Raw genomic sequence first — 23,514 nt, forward strand, 5'->3', positions numbered from 1 at the left:
AACAAGCCTGCGAGCTGAATGTAGCATTTTATTGTTTTTAATGCTGACAGAACGTCCTTCCCTTCATCACATCTGCTCAGAAGTCTATTTTGCTGCTGTCAATGGGTTATAACTCTTCATTCTTTAATGATTCACGAGAGGCCATTTCCTCACCTAGTGAAGCTGTAAGAATCTTGCCACAAGGCTGAGAATGTACAGAGCAGTCACTCCGTACTTGTGTTGCTGTCCGTAAAGAGAATCACACTTAACTTTAATAACTCTGATCAGCTGCTTTACAACTCTCTGTGAAGCCTGCGGTCTCCCAAGATTTCAATCTGCAAATATGACCAGATTACATCTATGCAGTGATGTCCATTTATATTCAGAGATTTTGAATTTAACAATTACAGTACTATTTAGAAATGAATATCCTGGGGGTCCGGTAGCTTAGTGGTTAGTGCGCGCCCCATGTACCATGGCTGTATAGTCCTCCAAGCGGGCGGCCAACCTGTGGCTCTTTTTCCATGTTTTATTCCCTGCACTCTCTGTCCCTACGCTATCCTTTGACCTATCTCTACAATAATGGCACAAAATGAATAATTTGAAATCAAATAAAGAAAGGAAAATATCCTGAACTGGACCACTTTATCAATGTCAGATATACTCTCAGAATACTATACTCTCTCCCCCCTGTTAAATTGTGAACACATACAGACAGAAAAGTGAGTGAGTGATCTGACAAAGGCATGAAAATGCATGCAACCATATTGAAATGTTTGGCCAATAAAATCATACAAAGTGGGTAAGACCAGCCAAAGCACAGGCTCATTTTTTCAAGCGATCAGATGTACAGAGTATCGCACTCAACTTCCAAAACAACAGCTAGCCGTACAATGCAGCCGTATGGGTTTCAGATACAATTGATGCAGCAGCAGCTCACAAGGTGGCTTCTTTTGAAATGATCTGTGTATAAAATGGGTTGAGTAAAGGATGCACCTTGGAAAGAGGATAATGTATTATTTTCTCTTTGCAGATTTCGAAGAACTAGCACACACCTCTATGCTGTCTGTGACTGCTTATATGTCTTTTGATGCAGAAAGCCCACTCTCCCACTCTATTATGATGGAAGTACTTAATAGACATTTTAAATGCCTTCAAACACTTCAAAAAACAACTTTGATGCCATGAGAGTGCCCTTTGAAAAGGCATATACGTTTTAGGGGCAAAGCAACGCATGAATATATTAAACCAAATGTGCTTATTCTAAAAAGAGACAGAGAAATTGAACTTGCACAAAAGATGGCGTTACAGCTATAAAACGTAGTCGTTGTGCTACTGAATTTGAACAGCTAATAGTGTGGGTAGATGCAGGCAATTATGGCTCTCTTTTTCTCCCAAATACCTTTTCTAAAAAACAGACTCGCCTGATTATCTCGGTTTATGGAGTTTTGAAATGAAAGTGTGGCAATCCCCTGCTTGTGCACATTTTGTATTAATCATTTCAATGGTGATCTCTCCCGACTGCTGTGCTGATGAGCTGAAACGATGATGGATATGAAGACCAGTCTTTCCTTTGCTCTTAATGTGCTGCCTCATCTCAGCAGATGGAAATAGATAGGGTTGAGGTGTTGACGATGAGTATTTTTTTGAAGAAAGACCCCTGTTATGGATTGTGAATAGGGTTGCAGATAATAAAAACGTTGAGGTAGCTCAAACAGGCTGCTGCTTCATAAAGTAGGATCTTCAGCGAAATGGGAAAATCCACTTTCATCTCTTCCTATATCAAAATGAATGCACAGGGTACAGTGGGTGTGATTTTTTCAAATATTTGCTCGAAAATAGCCTCAGTGCTGACTTTACACCAAAGCATGTCAAAAACAATTAACTGGAAGGGTTCAGTGTGCAGTTGGAATCAGCAGGCTTTTACATTATAAAGCAGACAGCATCTCTCATGCAGGGTGCTCTTTTTTTTCTTTTTTTTTTTAAAAAAAGCCTATTTTTCTGTTCCGTGTGCTTTGAAACCAGGAAGCTATTTGACGAAAGGAACGGTAAATTGGGAGGAAGTGGGTGATGCTTTTTGCAGCTTTGCCCTGCAAATCAGCAGCAGAGGTTCAGCTATGGCATAAATCTGCAGCAGTATATTACATCATCATCACCAGACTCTAACACTTGGAAAAAATTGGATCTTTAATCTGCAAATCTAATGTAATGGGTTTTTTCTTGCCTCTGCATCTTGTTGTTATTGTTGTTGTTCAGGTCTTTAGAAAACCTCACAATCAAGCAAAGAAACCTTTTTTTGTGGTTTTTTCAAGGGTAATTAGTCTTGGAAAAATGTTTTTCTCTACAATAGTGGGGTTTTTTTTATTCTGAATTGGCATTACATGGAGATTAATGGTTTAGGTGAACATGCAGGGTTACAAAATGTTCATGCTGAGTAAACCTGACAGTGTTCTTTTGAAGTTGAAAACACATTTTAAAGCAGATCACAAGTAAATGTCAGTATTTTTCCCAACTCTGTCATATCCTGCAACAACTGCACTGCAATTTTATAGGCACATATTACTCAAACAGGGATAATAGTGGAGACTATATTCAGCAGTTGATTAATACATTCTGAGCTGTACTGAGCATTTTAGGCACCAGGATTAAATGAGAAGAATTTAGCTATATGGATCATTCGAACAAACATGTTTTGTTTGGGGGGGACTATCAGATTTTCTTGTTTTTGTTGTTTGGGCATTCTCGTGGATTTGTCGACTGTAAGACATGCAGGAAATCACCAGACTTTACCTTTAATTTAAAGTGCTTATGTTGCTTTAACCCACCCAGACCATCATTCCTGGAGAAATGTTCCCACTGATTGAAAGGCATGCAATAATTCAGTTTCCAGGAAAATGTTTTTGACACTACAAAATCATTCTAAGGAAATGTGATGTCTAGGAAATAGCTGAGGATTAAATCCAGACTGAGACTTTTAAGGAGTTACACTAGATTTAGGACAGTTTTGCAAGACATGAATGTTAATAAAAAAAGTAAAGTTATCTCTAAAACTGTGATATTCAATCTATGCATCACCATGGATACTTTGATCAATCATATGGAAAACAGCGTCTGTAATTTCTTGAAGCTGAGACACATACTCTATCTCCAAAGTCATCAGAAGAGACTCTGAAGTCTGTCAGAGAGGGTGAAACTGTAAATACTGGGACAGCACCTATGGGTGACTCTCCTGTGATAATGATACATTTCAAGCAGACTGTAGATGAGGGAAAGTCATTTCAATCTGACTGCGTGCCAGCTCCTTTGAGACCAGGCGCTGTAATCCTCTGTGAAATATCTAAGCCAGACTTGGGCTGCCATGAAATGAACATAATTTTCTTGTAAATGCTTTTAACAAGGGCCCAAATTTGAAGCGCAAAGCCAATCTAGCTGTCATCGGGGATAAGCGCGACTGACCTATTTGCATTTTGTTTTTTTAATTATTCCGTTTTGAATCCTAAGGAGATGCATTTATGTTTAATGTGATGTGTCACTGATCCTTGTAGGAAGCAAGCTGTTTATTTTCCTTGAGGCCTGAAACTATGGATTATTATCTTTATCCAGGCATTTTACCAACTGGCTTTAGTTTAGCTTAACTAATAAATACACTGATTGACACATATTTCCCTTTTGAACCTCTGTTAGCATTTGTATAATGCTTTGGCAGACACATTATTTCCATAATATAAAACTTCTTTAACTCTGTTGACCGGGGCAAAGCACAACGGCCCCAAAAGAGGAAATAAGTACGCCTACATATAACAAATGAACAATTGGCTCCAATAAGCTCACATTAATTACAATCAATGAAAATGATTATTTAATTATGAATAACATCAAAATAATCAAAATAAGTGAAATCACTACCATTTCCATTGGCAAATTTAGAAGGGAGCTTTGTTTTGAATATTGTGCAGTCAATGCCAAACTATGGAAGCTCAAAGCAGACATACATCCAGACATTTTATTTAACTCTGTTCTCCCTTGACTCATTGTCATACTCTTAAGATTTTTTTACTGCTTTCCATGATAGCAAGTTAATTCCCTAAGATATGAATTGAATTAACTCCTTATCTCATGAAAACCTGCCATTGTTTGTTTTCTGAAACAACAAGATAGGCCTACTTAAGTGGAGGTTTCAGGAAAACAACCAACTTGTTACAAAGCAGAGTCAAATAAATAATACATTTCTGTATTCATGTTCTCTTAGGGCTTCCACAGAAATAAAAACGTCGTTTATTTTTATTTTTTTACACTCTAAGAGGCCTCATAACTTTCTATACAATGCTAGAACATAGCAGTTCATACTGTATAAATCAAGTTGATGTGTGATGTAAATGGCGACTTTGGCCTTTATTGATTGTCACAGATGAAGAAGTTTTGTTTTCCTTACATGTTCTTATTTCTTCTCCCTTTCATTATTATTAGCCATTGTAGGAACAGGGTAGGTGCCTAGCCTTTTAATGTCGAGCCTGCCACTCAGATTCTTTCCGGCCGCGTCTTTCCCCTCCTTTTCCATGTATTATTCAAGTTGTGACCAAAGAGCTGTGCCGGCTGAGACCCGGAGCTTGTTGACGTCAGCAAACTTCTCCAGCAGCTGTAGCGGCGGATCTGAGGAGGCGGAGGAGGAGAGGGAGTGAGACTGCTGGATGTGGAGCACCGACTGTGGAGCTCCGAGGATCGTGGGCTTTTATTTTTTTTTACTACGGGACACTTCGGACTTCTCCTTTCTCCTGCGTAAGTAAAAAAAACATTTTTTTTTTTAATTTTTCTAATTTGTGTCCCCCGCTCTGTGACTGATATTCTGTCGCCGCTTTTTGACGAGTTAGCTGTCGAGTTTATCGAGACTGCTGGAAACAAACCGTCTGTGTTGTAGTGCAACACACGTTAGCCCTGTGCGGTATGTGCTGTCTGCCGTCCAAAAGTCGAAGTTGACACTGTTCCCGTGGACTTCACGTCGTCTGTTTCACGTTGTGTTAACTTGCAGAAATACGCTACATTTGTGTGTCCGAATGGGAAACTCTCTTGACCTCACGGGAAACTTTGTTGCGCAAGTCCGTGCAAGGTGGACTCGGAGCTAACATCTCTCGCTCTCTTTTTCTCTCTCTCTCTCGAGTTTGGCTCTCTGTTTGTTGTGGTCGAAAAATGTTTGCTCTCCAACCAGGCATCACTTTTGAGGCTGAACAGGACGAATGTCACAAATCGTTGTGACAATTGTTTTGTTTTATTTTTTTTCTCCGTTTGTTTCGCTTTCCGCTGTGAGCAGCTCGACTGGGGCTGTCACTTTTCATTTACCATTTTCGGTAATGATGGAGGCACACACTGGGATTCCTCTACACCTATTACAATGCCTGTTTATACTGGAGGGCATGACAGGCAGAGGCAAAAGATAGAGTATCTTCAGTCATTCTTAGTGTTGTTTTAAAACATGTGTGCATGTTTGCTTTGTGGGTCTGCAGCCTGCGTGTGCAGTGTGCATGGTTGTGTGTTTGAGAGCATCACTTTTCTTATTTTGTCTGCCAGGAGAGATATTGAAACGAGTGATACTTCAACAAGAACGAGCATCTATTAAATGGCATTTAGCTTCCATCTTCTCTTGCTTCATATTGTGCCAAAATAATAGTTTTTTTTGTGTGTGTTTGGTATCCAACTTGTGGATCACTCATAACAAGCACCTCACTGTGTAGTACTTCTGGTTTGTGTCTCACAGTTCTCATTTCATGGCTGAGAAGTCACCCCTTTTTTTTTTTTTTACCAGTGGTTGTGAAATAGAGGTTTTTAGGGGACTTGTTGAAGTCAGCAATAAACATTGTTTCACAAATGTACATGTTCAATCTCCGGTCTGCCTTTTTAGCAGGTCGATGGCGTAACATCCAGCGAACAAGCTCTGGATGCTCTCCAACGTCTGATTGAATAGCTGCTCTGCAAGTGCCTCATATTGTATGCTGCGAAAATCATCATGAATTAGCCCCGAGGCTTCTACAAATTGCAATTCAGGACAGCAGTTTTTCATATTCCTAGTAGGCTGCCAGTGCTAAAAAGAAGGTGGTCATGGAGATCTGATTTCCAGCAGAGTTAAATGAAAGGCCATGTAAATTAAATGACAGCCATTATTCAGCTTAAACTGCCCTGGTTGCCACATTGTGTTTTTGTCTGGGTTGGAGAATCTTCTCTTCACTGTTAAGCATTAAAGAGTACAGTCTTTTACCTACAGTCTCTGAATGCCATACATTTATATAACAATATAATATATTATATCCTGATTCAAATGGCTGAATGGTGCCCCAGATCCTTAAACTGTCAATCGTGGTAATATCGGCAAAGGAATACTTGTACAATCCTCGTGCAAAATGCCTTTATACTGCTGTTTGAGGATATATTAATATAACTAAATATATAGATGTAGGTATCACAGGACATAATGCTTTGAACAACATGGCAGTGATGTGAACTCAGGTGGAAAATGACATACAGTCTCATGTCCCTGTGGTGTGGTATGATTGTTAACCCTTTGAGATCTGTGCTGTTTTTTCTCCATACACTCCCCCCCCCTTTCTATAACAGCCATGCCTCATGTAGGCACATACATGTTTTCAGCAGCATTATATGTTATTGGAATATACAGATTCTTTTTTTTTGCAAAGAACGATCTACAATATGATGATTTTTGTATTCATGTGCAGGTTTTAAACACAAGGTAAGTGTATGTAATGAGCTAGAGATTGCCAGTTTTATATATTAGTGCTGTAACTATTTTGACCACTGATGCATTAGTTAAACATGGTAACAGCACATCTGCAAATCATGTGACATGTACAGACGTCCGTAGCTGATGTCTGTTTGTTGTATCGTATCAATTCAATGCTGGCATCCAGTTCATCTAACGACAGAGTTAGAGAAGAGGCTTTTTATTTAGCAGGAGTCACCTGTTGGACAAACTCTGTTCTGTTTTTATGGACAAACATGAGAGAAAATGTTGGCATTGCGAAGGTTTTGCACCAAAAGATGTAATGAAAAATACATCAGTATTGGAACTGGCAATTTTTTAGATTGTTTTGTGGGGATTTTTATTTCTTTATTTGAGAGATAGGACAGTGGCTAGAGTGAGACGTGGAGGGTGGAGAGAGTGTGGGGATTAATGACGGGAAAGGAGCCACAGGATGGATTCTAACTCAGGTTGCCCACTGTGACGAGTACAGCTTCTGTACATGGGGCATGTGAGTCAAACACTGCACCATCGACACCCCTGCACCTTAGTCTTAGGATATATTAGTCATATAACATTGAACATTGTGTTCTAAGAAACCCATTAAAAAAAACAAACTATTATCCATTCTATATCCTATCTTGTTTGCCTTTCTTTTGCGAATGTAAAAAAATAAATATGCATGTTTCAAAGTGGCACTTTCAGCATAGATTTATTTGCATGTTTGTCACACAGCTGCATTGAGAATGATGCTGCATCAGCTCATCCTTATTTGTAATTTAACTTTTTGATCATTACTTAAACAGGATTACATTCCATTAAACGCTTATGTTCCCATCAGTTTGAGGCAGCTTTTCATCCAATGGAATCAAAGATTGAAAGAGACGGCTGGGGGTTTCCGTAGATTCCGTGTTTTCATCTCGTGTTGAGCTTGACCAAATTATGACCCGGAGAAGAAGCGCTCTGGGTTTGATGCAAATAACTTGCAACAGGTTCAGAGGGTTCAGGGTCTCAGTGCATTTAACACTGGCACACGTGCAGACCGACTCTGGCCCTGAGAGACCTGAAGCAGGATTTCTGCCAGGAAATTGGTTTGTAGTGGTGTGGAGCGAGATCAGTCACCTGCTGGGACGAATCAGATGATTACTGTGTGCAGTTGCTCCTCTGCACGTTTCCCCCCCAAAATCTAATAAGCCTGATATTTAGAACTGGAACAGGTAGTCAGCTTATCACGTCGCCCTTCTGTAGAAAAATGATCTGCATCTATTTAGCTAATTAGGTATTTGTTTCAGTAATTTCCTGAGCAAAAAATATATAAAAATATACAAAAACACTTTCAAGTTCTGGCTTTTCTGGAAGGAAAGATTTGGCTGTTAATTGGAAGAAAATGCTCTTATAAGTTATTTTTTCACAGGAACACTGACAAATGTCAGCAGGTTTGCAACCTTCACACACTTGGATGACTTAGATGACCCATTTGTTTTGTTATTGGCTGTGTGGTGTTCAGATGTGACTTGGTCTGTTATTAATTTGCAGGATGTTTGGTTTGCAAAGTTAACAAGAAGTGCTTTGTTTGCATTGAATTTGACATAATTCATGACTGAGGCTGGCGTTCATATTTATTGACTTTATATTTAATGTGGATGCAATGGGCTTACCCGTCTGTTAGAAATCATGTAGACTAGTAACTTTTAACCCTGGGATTTGGTTCACATACTGATTGATTTCATGCAAATGATTACTTCATCTACCTTGAACCAACTAAATCGTGTTAGGTGTGCAGGCAGAGGTTACTCGCATTAGCAAACCGGAGCTCTATTGTGCATCATTTGGGGTATACGTGACGAATGGATACAAACGTTTTGAACTTTTCTGCAAGTTTGCTTTAGTCAAAATCAGAAGACAGGCTGTAATGACAATAACGCGTCTGATCAGAGTGTCTCTATAGAAGGCTTTTTGTTGCCACTGTCATGCTCAGTAGTTTTTTCAGTTACATGATAAACATTATAGAAACGATCCCCGAAGAGAAAAAAAATACAGAAATATGTTTTCTTAAACTTTCCTTTTTAAAGCGACGACACTCTCTTACTAAAAATGTTGTTTTTAAACCAGCAGAATGTTGGAGATGATGGTCTTCTGGTCCCTCTATTTGTTCGTTTTCTGGTGTAATTGTTTTAAATCCTCTAATAACCATAGGCTGTATAAAACATACACTCAGTCTCAGTGACTTCACTCATTAGTTTCTAAAGAGTTCTGAAGCCCATCGATGGGGGTCGCCATGTTGGAAAAGCTATCTCTACCTCACTTTTGGTCAACCAAGATACAGGCAAAGCGGTGGAGTTGAGGCAGACCTTAAGCATCTTAGCAAACGGCTACAACGGGTCCACCTGTCAGTCAACCCAGTCACACCCCTTTTTATGCAAATTGAGCTCTTTGGCTTCATAAACTCAAAACAAATTATTAATAAAAAATGGATTCCCTGTATAGTGTCTACCAATAACAAACATGACCGACAAGGCCAAAGCTGTTTTTGAACCAGCCTGTAAAAGTGTGTATTTCTGCCATTTTAATATGAATGTTAAATGGACTCCCGGGGCTTTGGAGCCAGACTCTAGTGGACACCTGAGGAACTACAATAACTTTCACTTCTGTATTGGCTCAATTGTTCAACACCTGAGGCTGCTGCTTGCTCCCAACACCAAACTCACACAACATGGACAAACTAACTGATCAAAACAATATCAATAGTTAATCTGCAACCTTGTTTTCTATAGTAAGTAAAGTCATTGAGGATCTAAAAAAAAGTTAGAAAACAGGGCCCTGGTTTTTACATATTGGAATTCCCCTTTAAGAAAATCAGGGTGCTTCTAATAAATTGTTGACAGCCGACATGTTTACCACTCTCTGGCTGGCTTCAGAGGACTCAGCAGACACTGTATCTATCAGAGCATGATCACACAGAGACTGATAACATCATTACAATCAGCCCATGTGACCTGTCCCTCACTGTCACAGAAAACTCTATTACAACGAGTCGTCTTTCCTCCCAGCGCTGTTTGTTGTCCGATCGCTGGAAAGCTGAAGGGACTTCAGCCTCATACTCAGCCGGAAACATCAAACAGCTTTTTATCCGTGATGACTATTGCTACCTCTGGAATCAAAACTGAGCAGGAAGATTACACGGTAGCTTATCGCTGACTCACTTTTCTTATCATCCCGTCTTTGTCAAAACTAAATCCGTCTTATGGGCTGAAATCACACCAGTGACTCGACACAGTCAAGATAATTGATATTTCTGTCTTGCTGGGCCAAGGTGTTGACTCCCACAAATGTCAAAGCCTTCAGTCTCACATCACTGTGATTGAATTAATCCTCTCAGTATTTATTATACATCTTAATTGATCACTGGATCCTCCAAATGAGACAGCTGAGGGAACGTTGTGTCTGCATGTTACCGCCTGTTTTCCATACCCATGCCCTGTTTCCTTTGTTTTGATTTTTCTCGCTTGAGGCCGGTTTTGTTCTGTTAAATTGAGACTCTTTTTCAGCTAATGGAACTTCTTCTGATGTGTCCCCAGGAAGTATGTAAAGACTCACAGGGAGAAAATATAAATAAATATTCCAAACTCCCACACTTAAAAAGGTATAATTCACGTTTTGATCTGAGCAGACTATAACATTTCTGCAGCTTTCTTTTCTCTGCAAATCTCTCAATAAAAGACCAACTTAGCTTACACTGAACACTCAGGATGGAGGTACAGAGCAATGAGGTGCAGAAAGGCTCGCCTTGGGAGGAGCCTGATCCCTGCTGTAATAGCGGCCCTGAACAAAAGGCCTCGCTGAACAGACCAGAATGGGAACTTTTGACTGTTGTCTAATTCTGGTTGTTGAGTTATACTCTGTTTTTCTGTGTATGAATGTTCTTTGGTGGGACTTGTCTGTTTGGACAGTAATGGTGCTGTGGAGAAGAATTTCCCCTCAGGGACAATAAAGTCTGAAGTCTAAAAAGGACGTTTTGTAATGACTGATGGTGGAAAAATTACTTAAAAAATTAATGGATAGAAAATTCAATTCTGTTTCAACAAATCATTCAATACAACAGAGATTCATGTTAAGTTGTATTTTTCTGAGATTGTTAACTGTTGGAATAATTTAAAACATTCCCAGACCAAGCTTCTCCAGTGTAAGTGTTTATTGCTTCTGTTAATTATTTAAAAGCCAAAGACACATATTTCTACTATGGACTGTTTTGTGAACAAATTGGGCTAATTAGGCTATATTTAGATAAATAGAGTCCTGCACAGTTCCAATTTTACAAACCCGCATTCAACCATACCCGTAAAGCTCTGAACCGAAACTACTGTGTCAAACCGTACCCACAAATATAAGATCTGAGTCACGACCAACCCGACCCGGGTTTAAACACAAATAACCCGCTTTAGGGCCTGCGTGTCCACCTGGCGTTTCTTTGGTGCAGAAGAGCACCGACTGTGCGCTTGGGAGTCCTTGGATGAAGCGCTCGTTCACTGAGAATTAAAGCGCAGCAGGTGTGTCTTATCTTGTCACAGTCTCTTGACAGCTGCATGAACCACATTTCTCCATTGCATTTTTCTGGATGTTTTATACTAGACATTGTTTGTCTTCCTACACTATGAGCATCAAACGGAGGGTGCTCGCCCTCGTAATTTGTCTGGATGATCAGCTCAATAATAATGATGGACCCACTATCATGGCTCCAATGAGACACAGAGCAAGGAGTATTCTATGGAAACTGCCAGTGAGTGTCTGGATTATTTGGGGCGTTCATTTTGTCTGTAATGTAAATGGCTGGGTATATACCCGTTTTCTCCTTCTTCTTTGGGTCTGAATTGCAGTTTGGAAACCAGCCTATAGGTGAACTATCTGCACTGACTGGACTGGGGATGTATGTTTGTGTATTTATGTTGGTGTAAACTGTTTCTTGATTAACAGCTGCTCAATAATAGCAATGGCTGCACTTAACAGAGATTAATGTTGATAATCATGGAGCTGATAAACCTGTCAAAGATATATTTATGAATGGGTTGGTGAAGGTTCAGCCTACAGAGTTTACTGATCTACAAGAGTCAATGATAGTGCCTGTGTAGTTCTTAAGAAACTGCAATGTTTCATAGAAAATAAACACTTGTCACTGCCTGTTGTGTCAATCTGAGGCTTTCAGAGGTTAGTGTCATACAATGTCCGTCCACTGATGTAAAATTTGACTCTAGAAAATAAATCTAAAACCTGAGACAAATTAAATGAGCCTGCACTATGGACATGTTCCTGTCTGGGCAGACTATTTACAGCGGTTGGACCTGCTCCCTTAAAAAGCCAAATGAGTCAAGGGTAAATAAATCCGCCAAATAAGTGAACGAAACAGGGTGCTGGCCCTAATGAAAACTTTCAAAGTGATAAATGAACCATCTTATTGGCCTTGGTTCTTGGATGGCACATTACAGAATGGAAATGGCTTCTCTGTAAAACACTTCCCGAAGCTGTGCCTAAAGGTGTCTAAACATCATCAGCATGTGTCTGTGTCTTTAAGACAGTACTTTTGTCCTCAGGTTGTAATATGATTTTAGTGTTATGCTGGAGTGGAACGTAAAAACATACACGATGAGCACGCCGATTGTTCACCTGCCTGTTTATGCAATGAGAACCTTCAGTTTTTACTAGCACTTTGAAAGGTCAGCTTCAGAACAGTCACAGCTGAAATATGCTGGGTGGCAAAACTCAATTGTCAAGGGTATTGATAACACAAAGGAAGGCAGCAGCAGCAAACCAAGGGGAACAATAGTTTGGTTCCCCTTGGACCTAAGTTGATCTTACGTCCATGCCTGCACAAAAAAAAAAAAACTTCTGTGCATTATGATAATAACAGATGTTCTAATCAGACACTGATGTACAGTTACATTAATTTAATTTTGACAGGTAATATACTAATGATGATTCAGCAAACTGTATGTAATGTTGCAGTAGTAACATTTTGGTGCAGAAATACTGTAAGTTCAACTAAAAACACTTTATCTTTCTAAGATGTCTGAACATGGTCTCTGTAAATACTGATATTTTACTGTAATGATATTTATGAAATGTGCTCTCAAAATCTATCAAGTAATCTCTTTTCATAGATTCTGTTGTTGCTCTCTGTACACGGAGAAAAAGCCGGGTAGAGATCATGATGCAGAAGGCTCTCAACAAGAACAGAATAATCTAAATCCATGACCAGGTTTGCATCAGTTGTCAAACCTTGTATACACAGTTTGAAACACACAGGCTGTCATATGTTTAACTGTGTCGTTAGAAATAAGCCTCATTCACTCAGTTGTATTGCCTGCGTTTGGTGTGGCACTTCTGCATGCAGTATTGACTGTTATCAAATGTAGCTCCGGTTAATGGCTACTGCCATTCTGACATAGTACTCTATTACCAGGATGTAAACCAGCACAGGGAATAGAAGATAGCTTCTCATAGTACCTTAGTTGGTAGTATTTTGGTAGTTAAACTGGCATATGCATTGTTACATTGAACCTGCAGGACTGAAGGCTGGCAGTGCTAACGTTAGCCTCAGTAGACGAATGAGTTTGACATCACATACACACTGACACTGTGGTTCCATGTTTAGCCGTAAAACATAAATTGTGCTAAATTTTGATGTTATCCAAATGTTTTCTAACTTTACACAAGTTACTAAAAGTGAATTTAAATTAGCCCTCAATGTCTTCTCGAGAATAAATAAAGGTTTGAAATAAAATAAAATACAATTTAAATAAGACACACTTAGCAATATAATGATTAAAAATAATACAACATTTCTATTGGTCAACTGATAGGACAATCACTTTGAACCCCAGTGATGTTTCAATGAAATTAATTTGAACTTTCATTTAAAAATACTACACTAGAGTTATGAAATTAGGAAAGGATAGTTGTATACTATTTGAAAAATGACTCTTAAGCTACTGAATCATTATTGCAGATTAGTTTACATGACTTCATTTCATTTCATTTTTATTTGTTCCGCACATCAAAACACACAACGTTTTCTGAGAACGTCGTTTTTCACAATTTTATCCTAAACCATGTTCGGAAAGGATAAGGGAGAAGAATAAAATCTTACCTTACATATCCTTAAACAAAGTGAAGAGTTTGGTAAGATACCTAAAACTTAGAAATACACAGCAAATTTGAATTACAGTTCTCTTGAAACTGGAGTTACCCTCTGAAAGTCTTACCTCAGACCTTTTAGCATTAATCGCAGTGACAGCCGGAGAAGGTGAACGAATATAAAAGGTGCTTTTGTATTCATAGCCACCTGTTGCCATTTAACATTAGCAGGAAACGTCTCTCACTGTGTCTGGGATAGGTCAGATTGATCTTGTAAGTAAATCACAACAGAGACAAGGGGGAACTGATGACGAGATGAAATGAGCAGGGGAGCTGACGAGAAGAAAGCTCCCATCAGCATCATTACATTATTGCTTTCATACTGCGACTTCAGACCTCCTTTTGATTTGAGGCAAATCACAGCCGCCGATTTAATTTAATGGGGTCTACATCTTCGGCTGTGTGTGAGGCTGCACTGTGCTGTTTCTCCCTCTCAAACACATTGTCTTTGTCTTCTTTGTCTGAATGCAAAAGCTAAACTGGCCTGAAAACTGATATTAGTCATACATTTGTGCTTGTTAAGAGTTTTTATTTGCTTCTGTATTAAAATGTGTTTTTTCGCTGTTTGATTTTAAGCATGTATGGGTAATCGTTTTCCAAATTTAGTCAAATGAACTGTAACTTGTGCATATTCTTGTGTCACTGGATGGTTGCTCACGGCTGCATACAAATGAGAATTGTGTGCCAATGGTTAGGCGTTGATAACTTTATACATTTTGATTAAAGACAGTCTCATGCAGTGCAATTTCCTGATGCTTCTGCTTCTTGGAAGAGATAATGGGATGGGAAACATGGCTTCTCACAATTAGCTCTTGGAGCTTTCAAAATGTGATAATGCATGTAACCATAGCTCGTCACAGCAGACGTGTGGACTGAATGCTTAATTGGTTTGCTGTTTTGATGTTTGGTATCATTTCTCACACCTTCCTGCTTATCTTGACAGGGAGCTCCAAGACATGCTCGCAGGAACTGACCTTTAATTTGTTGGGGAAATCAGAGTTATTAAACTCAGCACGGGGTGAGGCATATTGTTGGCTGAGGAGTGAATGTGTTTTCCTGCATTTGTGTATTCCTTCAGCTCTGGGCATAATCAAGACCCTGTGGCGGCGTGTTTAACTCATGGCTTACTCACACTGCAGTAGAGGATGAGCTATATCCACTTAGACAACAAGGCAAACTTCACTTATTCACTAAACTTTCCATGCAAAAACTTTCTGGCTACAATTCAATTGGATGCAAAGAAGTATTTATAACACAACAAAAACCGTGGACCAAGGTGTAAAGAAAACGTAACCATTAATTTTTGCTTTTTTTTTATCAGTTCAGCATCAGTGCTGGTTGCATCACCACTAGTATTTACAGTAACTAGTAGTGTATTGTTACTTTTCAACTAACAAATTACAATTATAGAAATTGAAAAGCACCCGTTAGTCTTTACGCAACTTGAAACAGCTGACACCTTCATGGGATTTAGGTGTAATTCCATCGATTCGGCGGGGAAAGTAATACTAACGTCAGCACAGCATCCTGGGAGACGCGTGCAGTAAACGGACACACAGGCTGATGATCATTCAGGTGTGAGCTTTCTGTCTTGGAAACACCAACACCGAGTTAAACAATAATAATAATGGATAATATTTCCATGATAACAAAGTGCAATATTGATACAAACAGTGCAATAATCTTGAAAATGTGTGTATATATTCCATCTGACTCTTATTCGTGTAAATATTTCTTGTACCTATTATTGAAATCTTACTTACATTCCTATTCTATTTGATTACTATATTTATTCCTATATTTCTACTGCTATATTGTATATTTTGGAGCAACTGTAACGACCGAATTTCCCTCTGGGATTAATAAAGTATTTCTGATTCTGATTCAGATTCTGATTCAATAGAATATAAAGGTTAGTCATAATCTTTGTGCAGGACTAGTAATTTTAATCTCATGAAGCACCGAGCTAAATAACATGCTTCTGTAAACCGTATTCTTCCAAAGAACAGATGAAGTAGTAAAATTATGCATCCTTAAATCTGCTCATTAAGTCCTGGTATGAACGGAAGTATGGATATTGGTCTGTGTGTTGAGAGGTGCCAGGTAACCTCACACCGTGATCTTGAGCAAGGCACTGAACCCCCAAATGCTCAGGATTGCCCCCTGTGTGCAGCCCCCTCACTCTGACATCTCTCCATTAATGCATGGTCTAATTTGTGCCAGTGTGTATTTTGGGCCTTTGTGTGTGATTAGCATGGCTCTCAATAACAGTGAAAACCTGAATTTCTCCTCTGGGATTAATAAAGTATAGCCTATAAATTAATTAAAAATAAATTAAATTAACGATTCAATTAAAAGCTGTTTTTTTGTTCATGTTGATCTGTGTGGAGAATTTGATATTACAGCTGTAGAGCAGGGGAAATATTTTAGCTTTAGAAACTTCACTCTTGAACAGAGCCCAGATGTGCATCTGCTTTAATTTCATTGACTCAGCGTGTTTAAATCAGGCAACGATAGAAACTCCTTAAGACTGCCGACTATGTAGAGCTTTAACCAGAGAGGGTTGACCTTTACTTTCCTGCTGGGTTTTTCTGTTTTCGCTGTTTTCTTCACTGCTGTATGTGTGTGTGCTCTTTTGTCCTCCTGTTAGAACTGTCACAAAGTCTCTGGCTGTGTTAGAGCGGTAATGTCAACTGAACCCCGTCTGCTGATTTCCATGTACAGGGGTGTCGTAGTGGGGGGAAAAGTGGGACTGACTACCCAGGGCCCAGTGGGGAGGGGGGCCCTTCATGGGCCTGAAATAAAAATGTATTTCTTATTTCGCTTATTTTTCTAAATTATAACCGCAATAAGATCACTAAAATTGTCTGAATAAATAAACAAACATTGAGAATTCCTTTCTGCAAAAAAATGTGGAGTCTGTCTCAAAGGCCCCTCTCCCCCCTCCTGAATGTGCAGAAATGTTTAGTCCGCCCCGCACCTCTCGACTGAATTGATCTATCGGTGGTCAGTCGAGTCAAGAGTGAGAGATGTGGCAGGCTGCAGATTAAACCAGTTGTTGTTCGAGGAATTCAGCCAAAAATATCGTTTGGATCATATTTGTGTTTTATGCATAAATTCATCATATGAATCCCCTTCATAGATAAGACTTCACATGACCCTATTTTATAAAAATATTACATTACGGTAAAAAAGAGTCTACTTTGGAGCGATATTGATAATGTTGTCACGCTAGCATCAAAACTGAGTCCGTGACTTCTGCCCAAAAACAACATTTGTTGTGTAAGGTGAGACAAATGATAATGCAGTGTAAGAAGAAATAAAGTCAGAACTGAGAAGAACTATTACAGCCTCATTTTGAAGTCATGCTGACAAGTGTGGTAGAATCTAAGTCTGATTTATTGTATGTTTTCAGTTTATCATTAATGCAAGTAGAATTTTTTTATTCAATAAGATCACTTTATACAATAAAAGCCTTTACCACAATTTCCCAGTTTGGGATCAATAAAGTAATTCTGTTCTATTCTATTCTATTATATTTACAACATTAACTATAGCAAGTTAATAAGTACAATAATGCTGCAGGAAATGCTTCAGATGTCTGAAAGGTGCATTGTGTTAAAATTATTTTTAAACTATGAGGAAATATTACAGTGATTATTTATCTTCCATTTTCAGTGTGTAAAACAAAGCATAGTTCAATGTTTGTATGGGTCATTTGTGTGATGGAGGTGCGGTTGTAGAAATTTTCCGGGTTAGTTTGGGCCGAGATAGGGGCCCAATGTGATATCTTTTCATGGGGCCCGGAGTTCCTGGCGGCGCCCCTGTCCATGTATAAACTAGAGCTCAATCTACAATCCACACAGGATCTGCCAATTATAGCTCATAGCAGATGCATAATGGAGTGTAATTCATGTGGGCTGAAAGATGACGGGTTTCTGTACACAGAACTCATGGATTGTTTGGACATCATTTACAAACAGATCAGAGGCATTCAAACACCTCAAAGTTAAACATCAATTGGACTTAAAAAAAAACAGAAAAATGCTAACCTGTGAATTTATAAATATGAAATCTCAGCCATGATGGAGGGAATATTAATAAAATTAGCACAAATATCAACCTTGATTTCATATCGGCGGTTAAAGGCCATGTGATCGCATGTCTCTTTAACTCTTGGAGAAATTTCTCTTACATCTGGTCAGCGGTATTTTTCTTTTAATAAGAACAATTTCATTTATGATTCATTTATTTCTTCTCTCCCTTTAACCCTCTTGTCTCTGTTCTTACTGCTATTGCATGAAGGGTGTTTAAAGTAGCATGCTCTCTGAAACTCTGTACAGAGGCATTCTTTCTGTCAGATAATCATCAGGGAAATGCAGGAGCTTCATTTGTAAATTACTGGTTATTGTGCTTTGAATTGTGTGAATGATGTATTGATGTTTTTTTTGCTTATATATTATTTAAATAATTGGCCCCAGGTTGAAGTACATGACATGTACATTTTCTGCATTTTTTTAGAGCAGATTTAAATTCTGCAAGATAGGAATGCTCAAGCAGATTCTGTCACTGCGAACTGTCTGGAAAGTTGCAGGTGGCAGGCGCATAATGTATTTTATGCAAACATTACGCTGTGACATTTCTTTATTTATGAAGGAACAGTTGGCTACAAAGCCCGGGTATCCTATCCATTCACATAATCTGGCATAAAAAGGCCTCCCTGTGCAGCCTTGCATCTCTTGTTAAGTCACATACGGATGAAGGCTTCAGATATCTGCATGTCATCGTACCACTGCAGATTGTGTTCGGCTTTTAACGGAGCTGACAAACAGCATTTAGAGCTGACGGCGCTGAGCAAATCAGACAGGGAGACGGGCTAAGGCTGTCAGCGTTGGTGTTCCGATTGGCTGAGGCTTTAGAACTCATGTCTTCTTGATCTAACGCCGACAAAGAAATCAGTAGCATATGCCCGTCCAAGGCGTCCCCTGCTAATTTAAGAAGCCATCCCGACGTGGTGCGAGAACAGACCGCCTTTTACCGCTCTTTTATTTCTTCATGAGTACCATTAATTTCAAGGGGCAGGCCCCAGTGCTTTGCAGCTGGTATTCTTTATCCGCTCCAGACAACATGACTGCTCCGTCCTCCTCTCGGTAATGAATTGGCGAGAGTTATATGTGTTTTATTGGTATTGTTTCGCACTTTAGCAGGGAGGCTGATTTCTCTGTTCCCTCTCTGGGTGAACTGCATATCTCATCCTCGCAGGCCTGAATAGCATTTTATGTGTGCTAGATGTTTTGCCAAGGCTGCAGTCTGGAGTAAATACTCTACAAGTACATTATTTATTTTCCCCCTCACCATCAGCCTGGAAGCTTCCTCCATAAAGATCGTTCACATTAAAGCTAATTAGATTTATTTGGGCTCATTACAATGCCGCCTCCAAGCACAAACACTCTGGATTTTAGTGTTGTTCTATAACCGTTGTTTTTGCTTTAAGTTAACTACGGCATAAAACTTATTTATCACATTGACATTTACTGGGCTGTCTCATTTCTGACACTTTCCAACTTAGGTTGATTTGTTCTGTGGTCACATTACAAACAAACAAAATATATGTCAGACCTATGAATGGCTTTGCATCCAAACAACAGTTCTCTTAACCCTGTCTTGTACGTCGATGTACGTCGCTTTGGATAAAAGCGTCTGCTAAGTGAATTGTTGAATTGTAGAATTCTTAGTTCAGGGTGTTGATTAATTTGATTCCCTGTTTGTATCCTCTTGTCTGCACATTTTGGTTCGATCCCCAGCTCCTGCAGCTACATGTCCGATGTTTCCTTGGGCAAGACACATAACACCAAGTTGCTCCAGCTGCTTCGTCAGCGGTGTATGAATGTGTATGAAAGGGATTAGATAATACTGAGGAACGCTTTACATTAGAGCCCGACGATTAATCGCCTGGCCGATAATATTGCCAATAGTAACAAGTGCCATTGGCCAACTTTTATTGTGGATATGTGCCAATATAACTAGGTTTATTTAATGTGTTGTATTTATATACAGTTTATTTTTACATTTGTTAATTTCTAAGGGATCAACAAAATACATTTGTTTGCATGTTATCTATATATATCTAAAGATCGCAGATAGATCTCAGAAAGATATCGGCCGATTTATCGGAATTGGGTTTTTCTTTTCTCTCATTCATATTGTTGTCGGTATTGGCCGCAAAAATCACATATCAATCGGGCTCTACTTTACATAGCAGCCGCTGCTATCAGTGTGTGAATGTGTAGGTGTGACTTGTGGGATACAAGTGCTTTGAGTGGTCAGATGACTAGAAAAGTGCTTTACAAGCTCAAGTCCATTTATACCATAATTGTCACATTTTTGCACTGAAATTATTTAAGCAATGATAAACTGAACTCAGACACTGGTTTGAGTGAATACCACGCATTTGAGCAACCCTTTATAGTTTTATTTCTGTGGCATGCATAAATTCTTTCCCATTCCAGGGGATGAGGACAAACTTCATATAACAAAATGATTTATATCACGTCCTCCAGTTGTAGAGTTTTGCAGTAAATCCTCAAAGAGCCTTGTTTCCCACATCCCAGGAGTTCTTTCAAGTTTCCATTTGATCTAAATTGATGAAAAGATCCAAACTTGAACTCGATCTAGAAACATCATCCATATTTACAAAATCAACATCTGATTTTTTGTAACCTGTGGTCACTTGGACTATTTAGCGACTGTATGCTGCTCTCTGTTCAATAGCCTTCCTCTCGTGTTTAGGACTGCTACAGTAGATTGTTAGATCCTTTTTGCTAAGCTGCTTTATGAGTCTGAAAATGAAGAGAACAGCCAGACACAGCTGAAACAGTAAAGTTCAGAAAACTTGTAAAACTGACACAGTGACACTTAAAGGCTCTGTTAATCTGACAGGAAGAGACATGTTTTTATATTAAACTTATAAAGGTTCTCTTCCAGACTCATTTTATGTGAGAAATATATCAAGTTGTGTTTAATGCTTCTGAATAATAAAAAAAAAAGTCAGAAATAACTTTATTCACATCAATTTAAGAGAATGAGAAAGCTCAGTCAGTCTATGAAGTAAGAAGCATTATAGCTGCACTTTACCTCATCACAAATGTGTTTTGTATATAATCTAATAATTTCTTAAATTACGTCTGGGCCTTTTTTGTCTTTATTGGATAGGACAGTTGAAAAAAAAAAAAAGGCAGGGGTAGGGTGAGCAGGGGATGACATGCAGCAAAGGGCCGAGGTTTTGAGTACACGGCGACGTCAACAAGGACTATATCCTCTATACATGGTGCGCACGACATAACCTCTTGGCCATCCAAAGCCCCATAGTCTGATGATTTCAAAGAAAAAAGTGTATAAATATTAATTATAAGTCATGCCTGCCACTGAACAAGAGTAGAGACCCTGTCGTTGCTCATATGGCGTTCATTAAGAGTCATAAAAAATACAATATGAATTTGCACATCAGTTTTGAGTAGGGATGGGAACCGTTAGTTTGTATTGCTTTTGATGCCATTATCAAACTCTTGGATAATGGCAATATCAAGATCCAAGTCCTTATCTAGAACTATCTAGAACAAAGTTAAAAAGGTTGTATTTACTGTTTCATATCTATTTTCAATTGCTGGGACAGATTTATCCTCCAAACAACCAAATTATTGAAGTATCTTGTCAAAACCTGAATTTGATTATTCTTGACATTATATTTGAACACATCATGATTACTGACCCGAGCAAGAACACACCATAATGTTACCTTATGTCACCTGGTTTAGTTAAGTAACTAGCTTTGATCCTACCATTTTTTTTTAACTGGATTTTAACATTGGTTGTTATTTTTAACTAACAAAGTTTGGGTGCGCTTACCATCCTCCTCCAGTAGAGGAGGAGGATGACTGCCCGGCAGCAGCAACAGCCAATAGTATGCATCAACATGCTACTCACATTTCAACTTGAGATCAGTCGAGGACACCATGCTGATGGAGGTTGTGTTCCCCCCCCTTGCAAAAACTGATGCATGTTGTGCACCAGCGATTTAGTTAAAATTAAGTGGCTTGACTCAAGATATATAACGTTACAGGACTCATGAAACTCCATAGCAGAATTGATGAGCTCAAACAGTATTGATTCCAGGTTTGGATCCCCAACACTAGTTTTGAATCTGCTTTTTTAGATATCGAACAATGACAGTCTTACATAATTTCAGTGTGTCTGCTCTTTTCGTTTTCGTTCCTTGCTCTTTCCAGAGGAGAAAAGCCCCACACCTCATTTGAAGATCGATGGGTTTAAATACAGATTGGTTTCGGCTTCTTGTCAGTTTGCTTTATGCAGCTCCCCAGCTCGGTTGGAGGGTTGCTTGTGAAGCTTGTCTGGCAGTGTAGACAAAAATGAGGCCATTTTTTCACTGAGGCCAGTGAGGAAATCTAGTGTGTAATTGCTCTACTAACAGCCGTCCGGTTCAGCTCTTTGTGCAGCAGCAGAGATACAGACCTAGAGAGAGACCACTCAGATGCAGGCTGGGTGGATAGGGACTCAGCTACATTGGCTCAAACCGTTCTGTAGAAGTTATTATAATATGAATTAATGCCTGGATTATGCATCGCACTTCCCTCACAATCGTGACTGAACAGATAAATACTTCATCTTTGTTCAATTCTCTTCTTCTGTCTCTATCTTAAGCCAGAACATACCAAAGTCAAAATGACTTTTCTTTTATAAAGAAGTACGATTAAGCTTAAAACTGTGCATTAACCATAATCGTCTCTCCAATTGGACACTCTCAGATGACCTCTAATTTTGTGTCAAATCTGCCCACGCTCATCAGCTAAAAGACGATTAACAGGCAATTTTATTACACCAAAATCCCAGTTCAGTCAACTAGAAGCTTACTGTATTTTCTGCTATACATATCATAACAATCTTCATAGGTAGACCGCTGTAATTTTGAAGATAATTACTGATCCTTGCGAAATGTAATTCAATTCATGAAAAGTCATTATCACCTGCCTCTAAAAACATCCAGACCTTTTATTTGTTAAGATTTATTTTTGAACCTTTTTATAAGAAAGACAGGACAGAGGATAGAGTCGGAAATTAGGGAGAGAGAGAGTGACTGACATTGGAAAAGGTCGGATTAGAACCCGGGCTGCCCACTTAGAGGTCTACAGCCACATGGGGTGCGGTAACAGACCACTAGTGCCACCAGTGTCCCCAAATCTCCAGATCTTGCTTTACATGAGCCATTAACACGTATTTAGTGTGTAGCACAAAGTGAACATTTAGAGCAGCTTCCAGGATTGTCAGAAGAGTTAAAAGTACAATCTGTTCTCTTATTTTAAAAATATCTGGATCACAGTCAAACATCTACTTGGATTTTAAATTAAATCAGAAGGTTTTGATAGTCAAAGTTCAAAGTCACTGAGAGTTACTGTCATGTCGGTATCCTTTGCCGTTACTTAAGAGTTGATCCAGGAATTGTACAAATTGCGCACAAAAGTCTGGAAATGACAAGGAGGTCAATTTTCTTTTAAACAAAAAGGTGGAGGATATAAAATCCACTTCAC

General features: G+C 39.0%; 1 protein-coding gene across 3 annotated transcripts in view; it reads left to right on the forward strand.

Moving 5' to 3' along the window:
• Nucleotides 1–4,596: 4,596 nt before the first annotated feature.
• gulp1a (GULP PTB domain containing engulfment adaptor 1a) overlaps nucleotides 4,597–23,514 on the forward strand; it is an 88,726-nt gene continuing 69,808 nt past the window's right edge. Inside the window, exon 1 of one of the 3 annotated variants that reach the window (XM_065962618.1) lies at nucleotides 4,597–4,755. Coding sequence is in view for 2 of the 3 variants with exons in the window: in XM_020636581.3 (XP_020492237.1) it covers nucleotides 4,668–4,755 (88 nt within the window). In the remaining variant the exon portion in view is untranslated. The remainder of the gene's footprint in view (nucleotides 4,756–23,514) is intronic. The other 2 variants (XM_020636581.3, XM_020636585.3) reach the window with 2 other exon arrangements.

Source organism: Labrus bergylta, chromosome 13 (assembly GCF_963930695.1).
Source record: "Labrus bergylta chromosome 13, fLabBer1.1, whole genome shotgun sequence".
In the NCBI taxonomy this organism is placed as follows: Eukaryota; Metazoa; Chordata; class Actinopteri; order Labriformes; family Labridae; genus Labrus; species Labrus bergylta.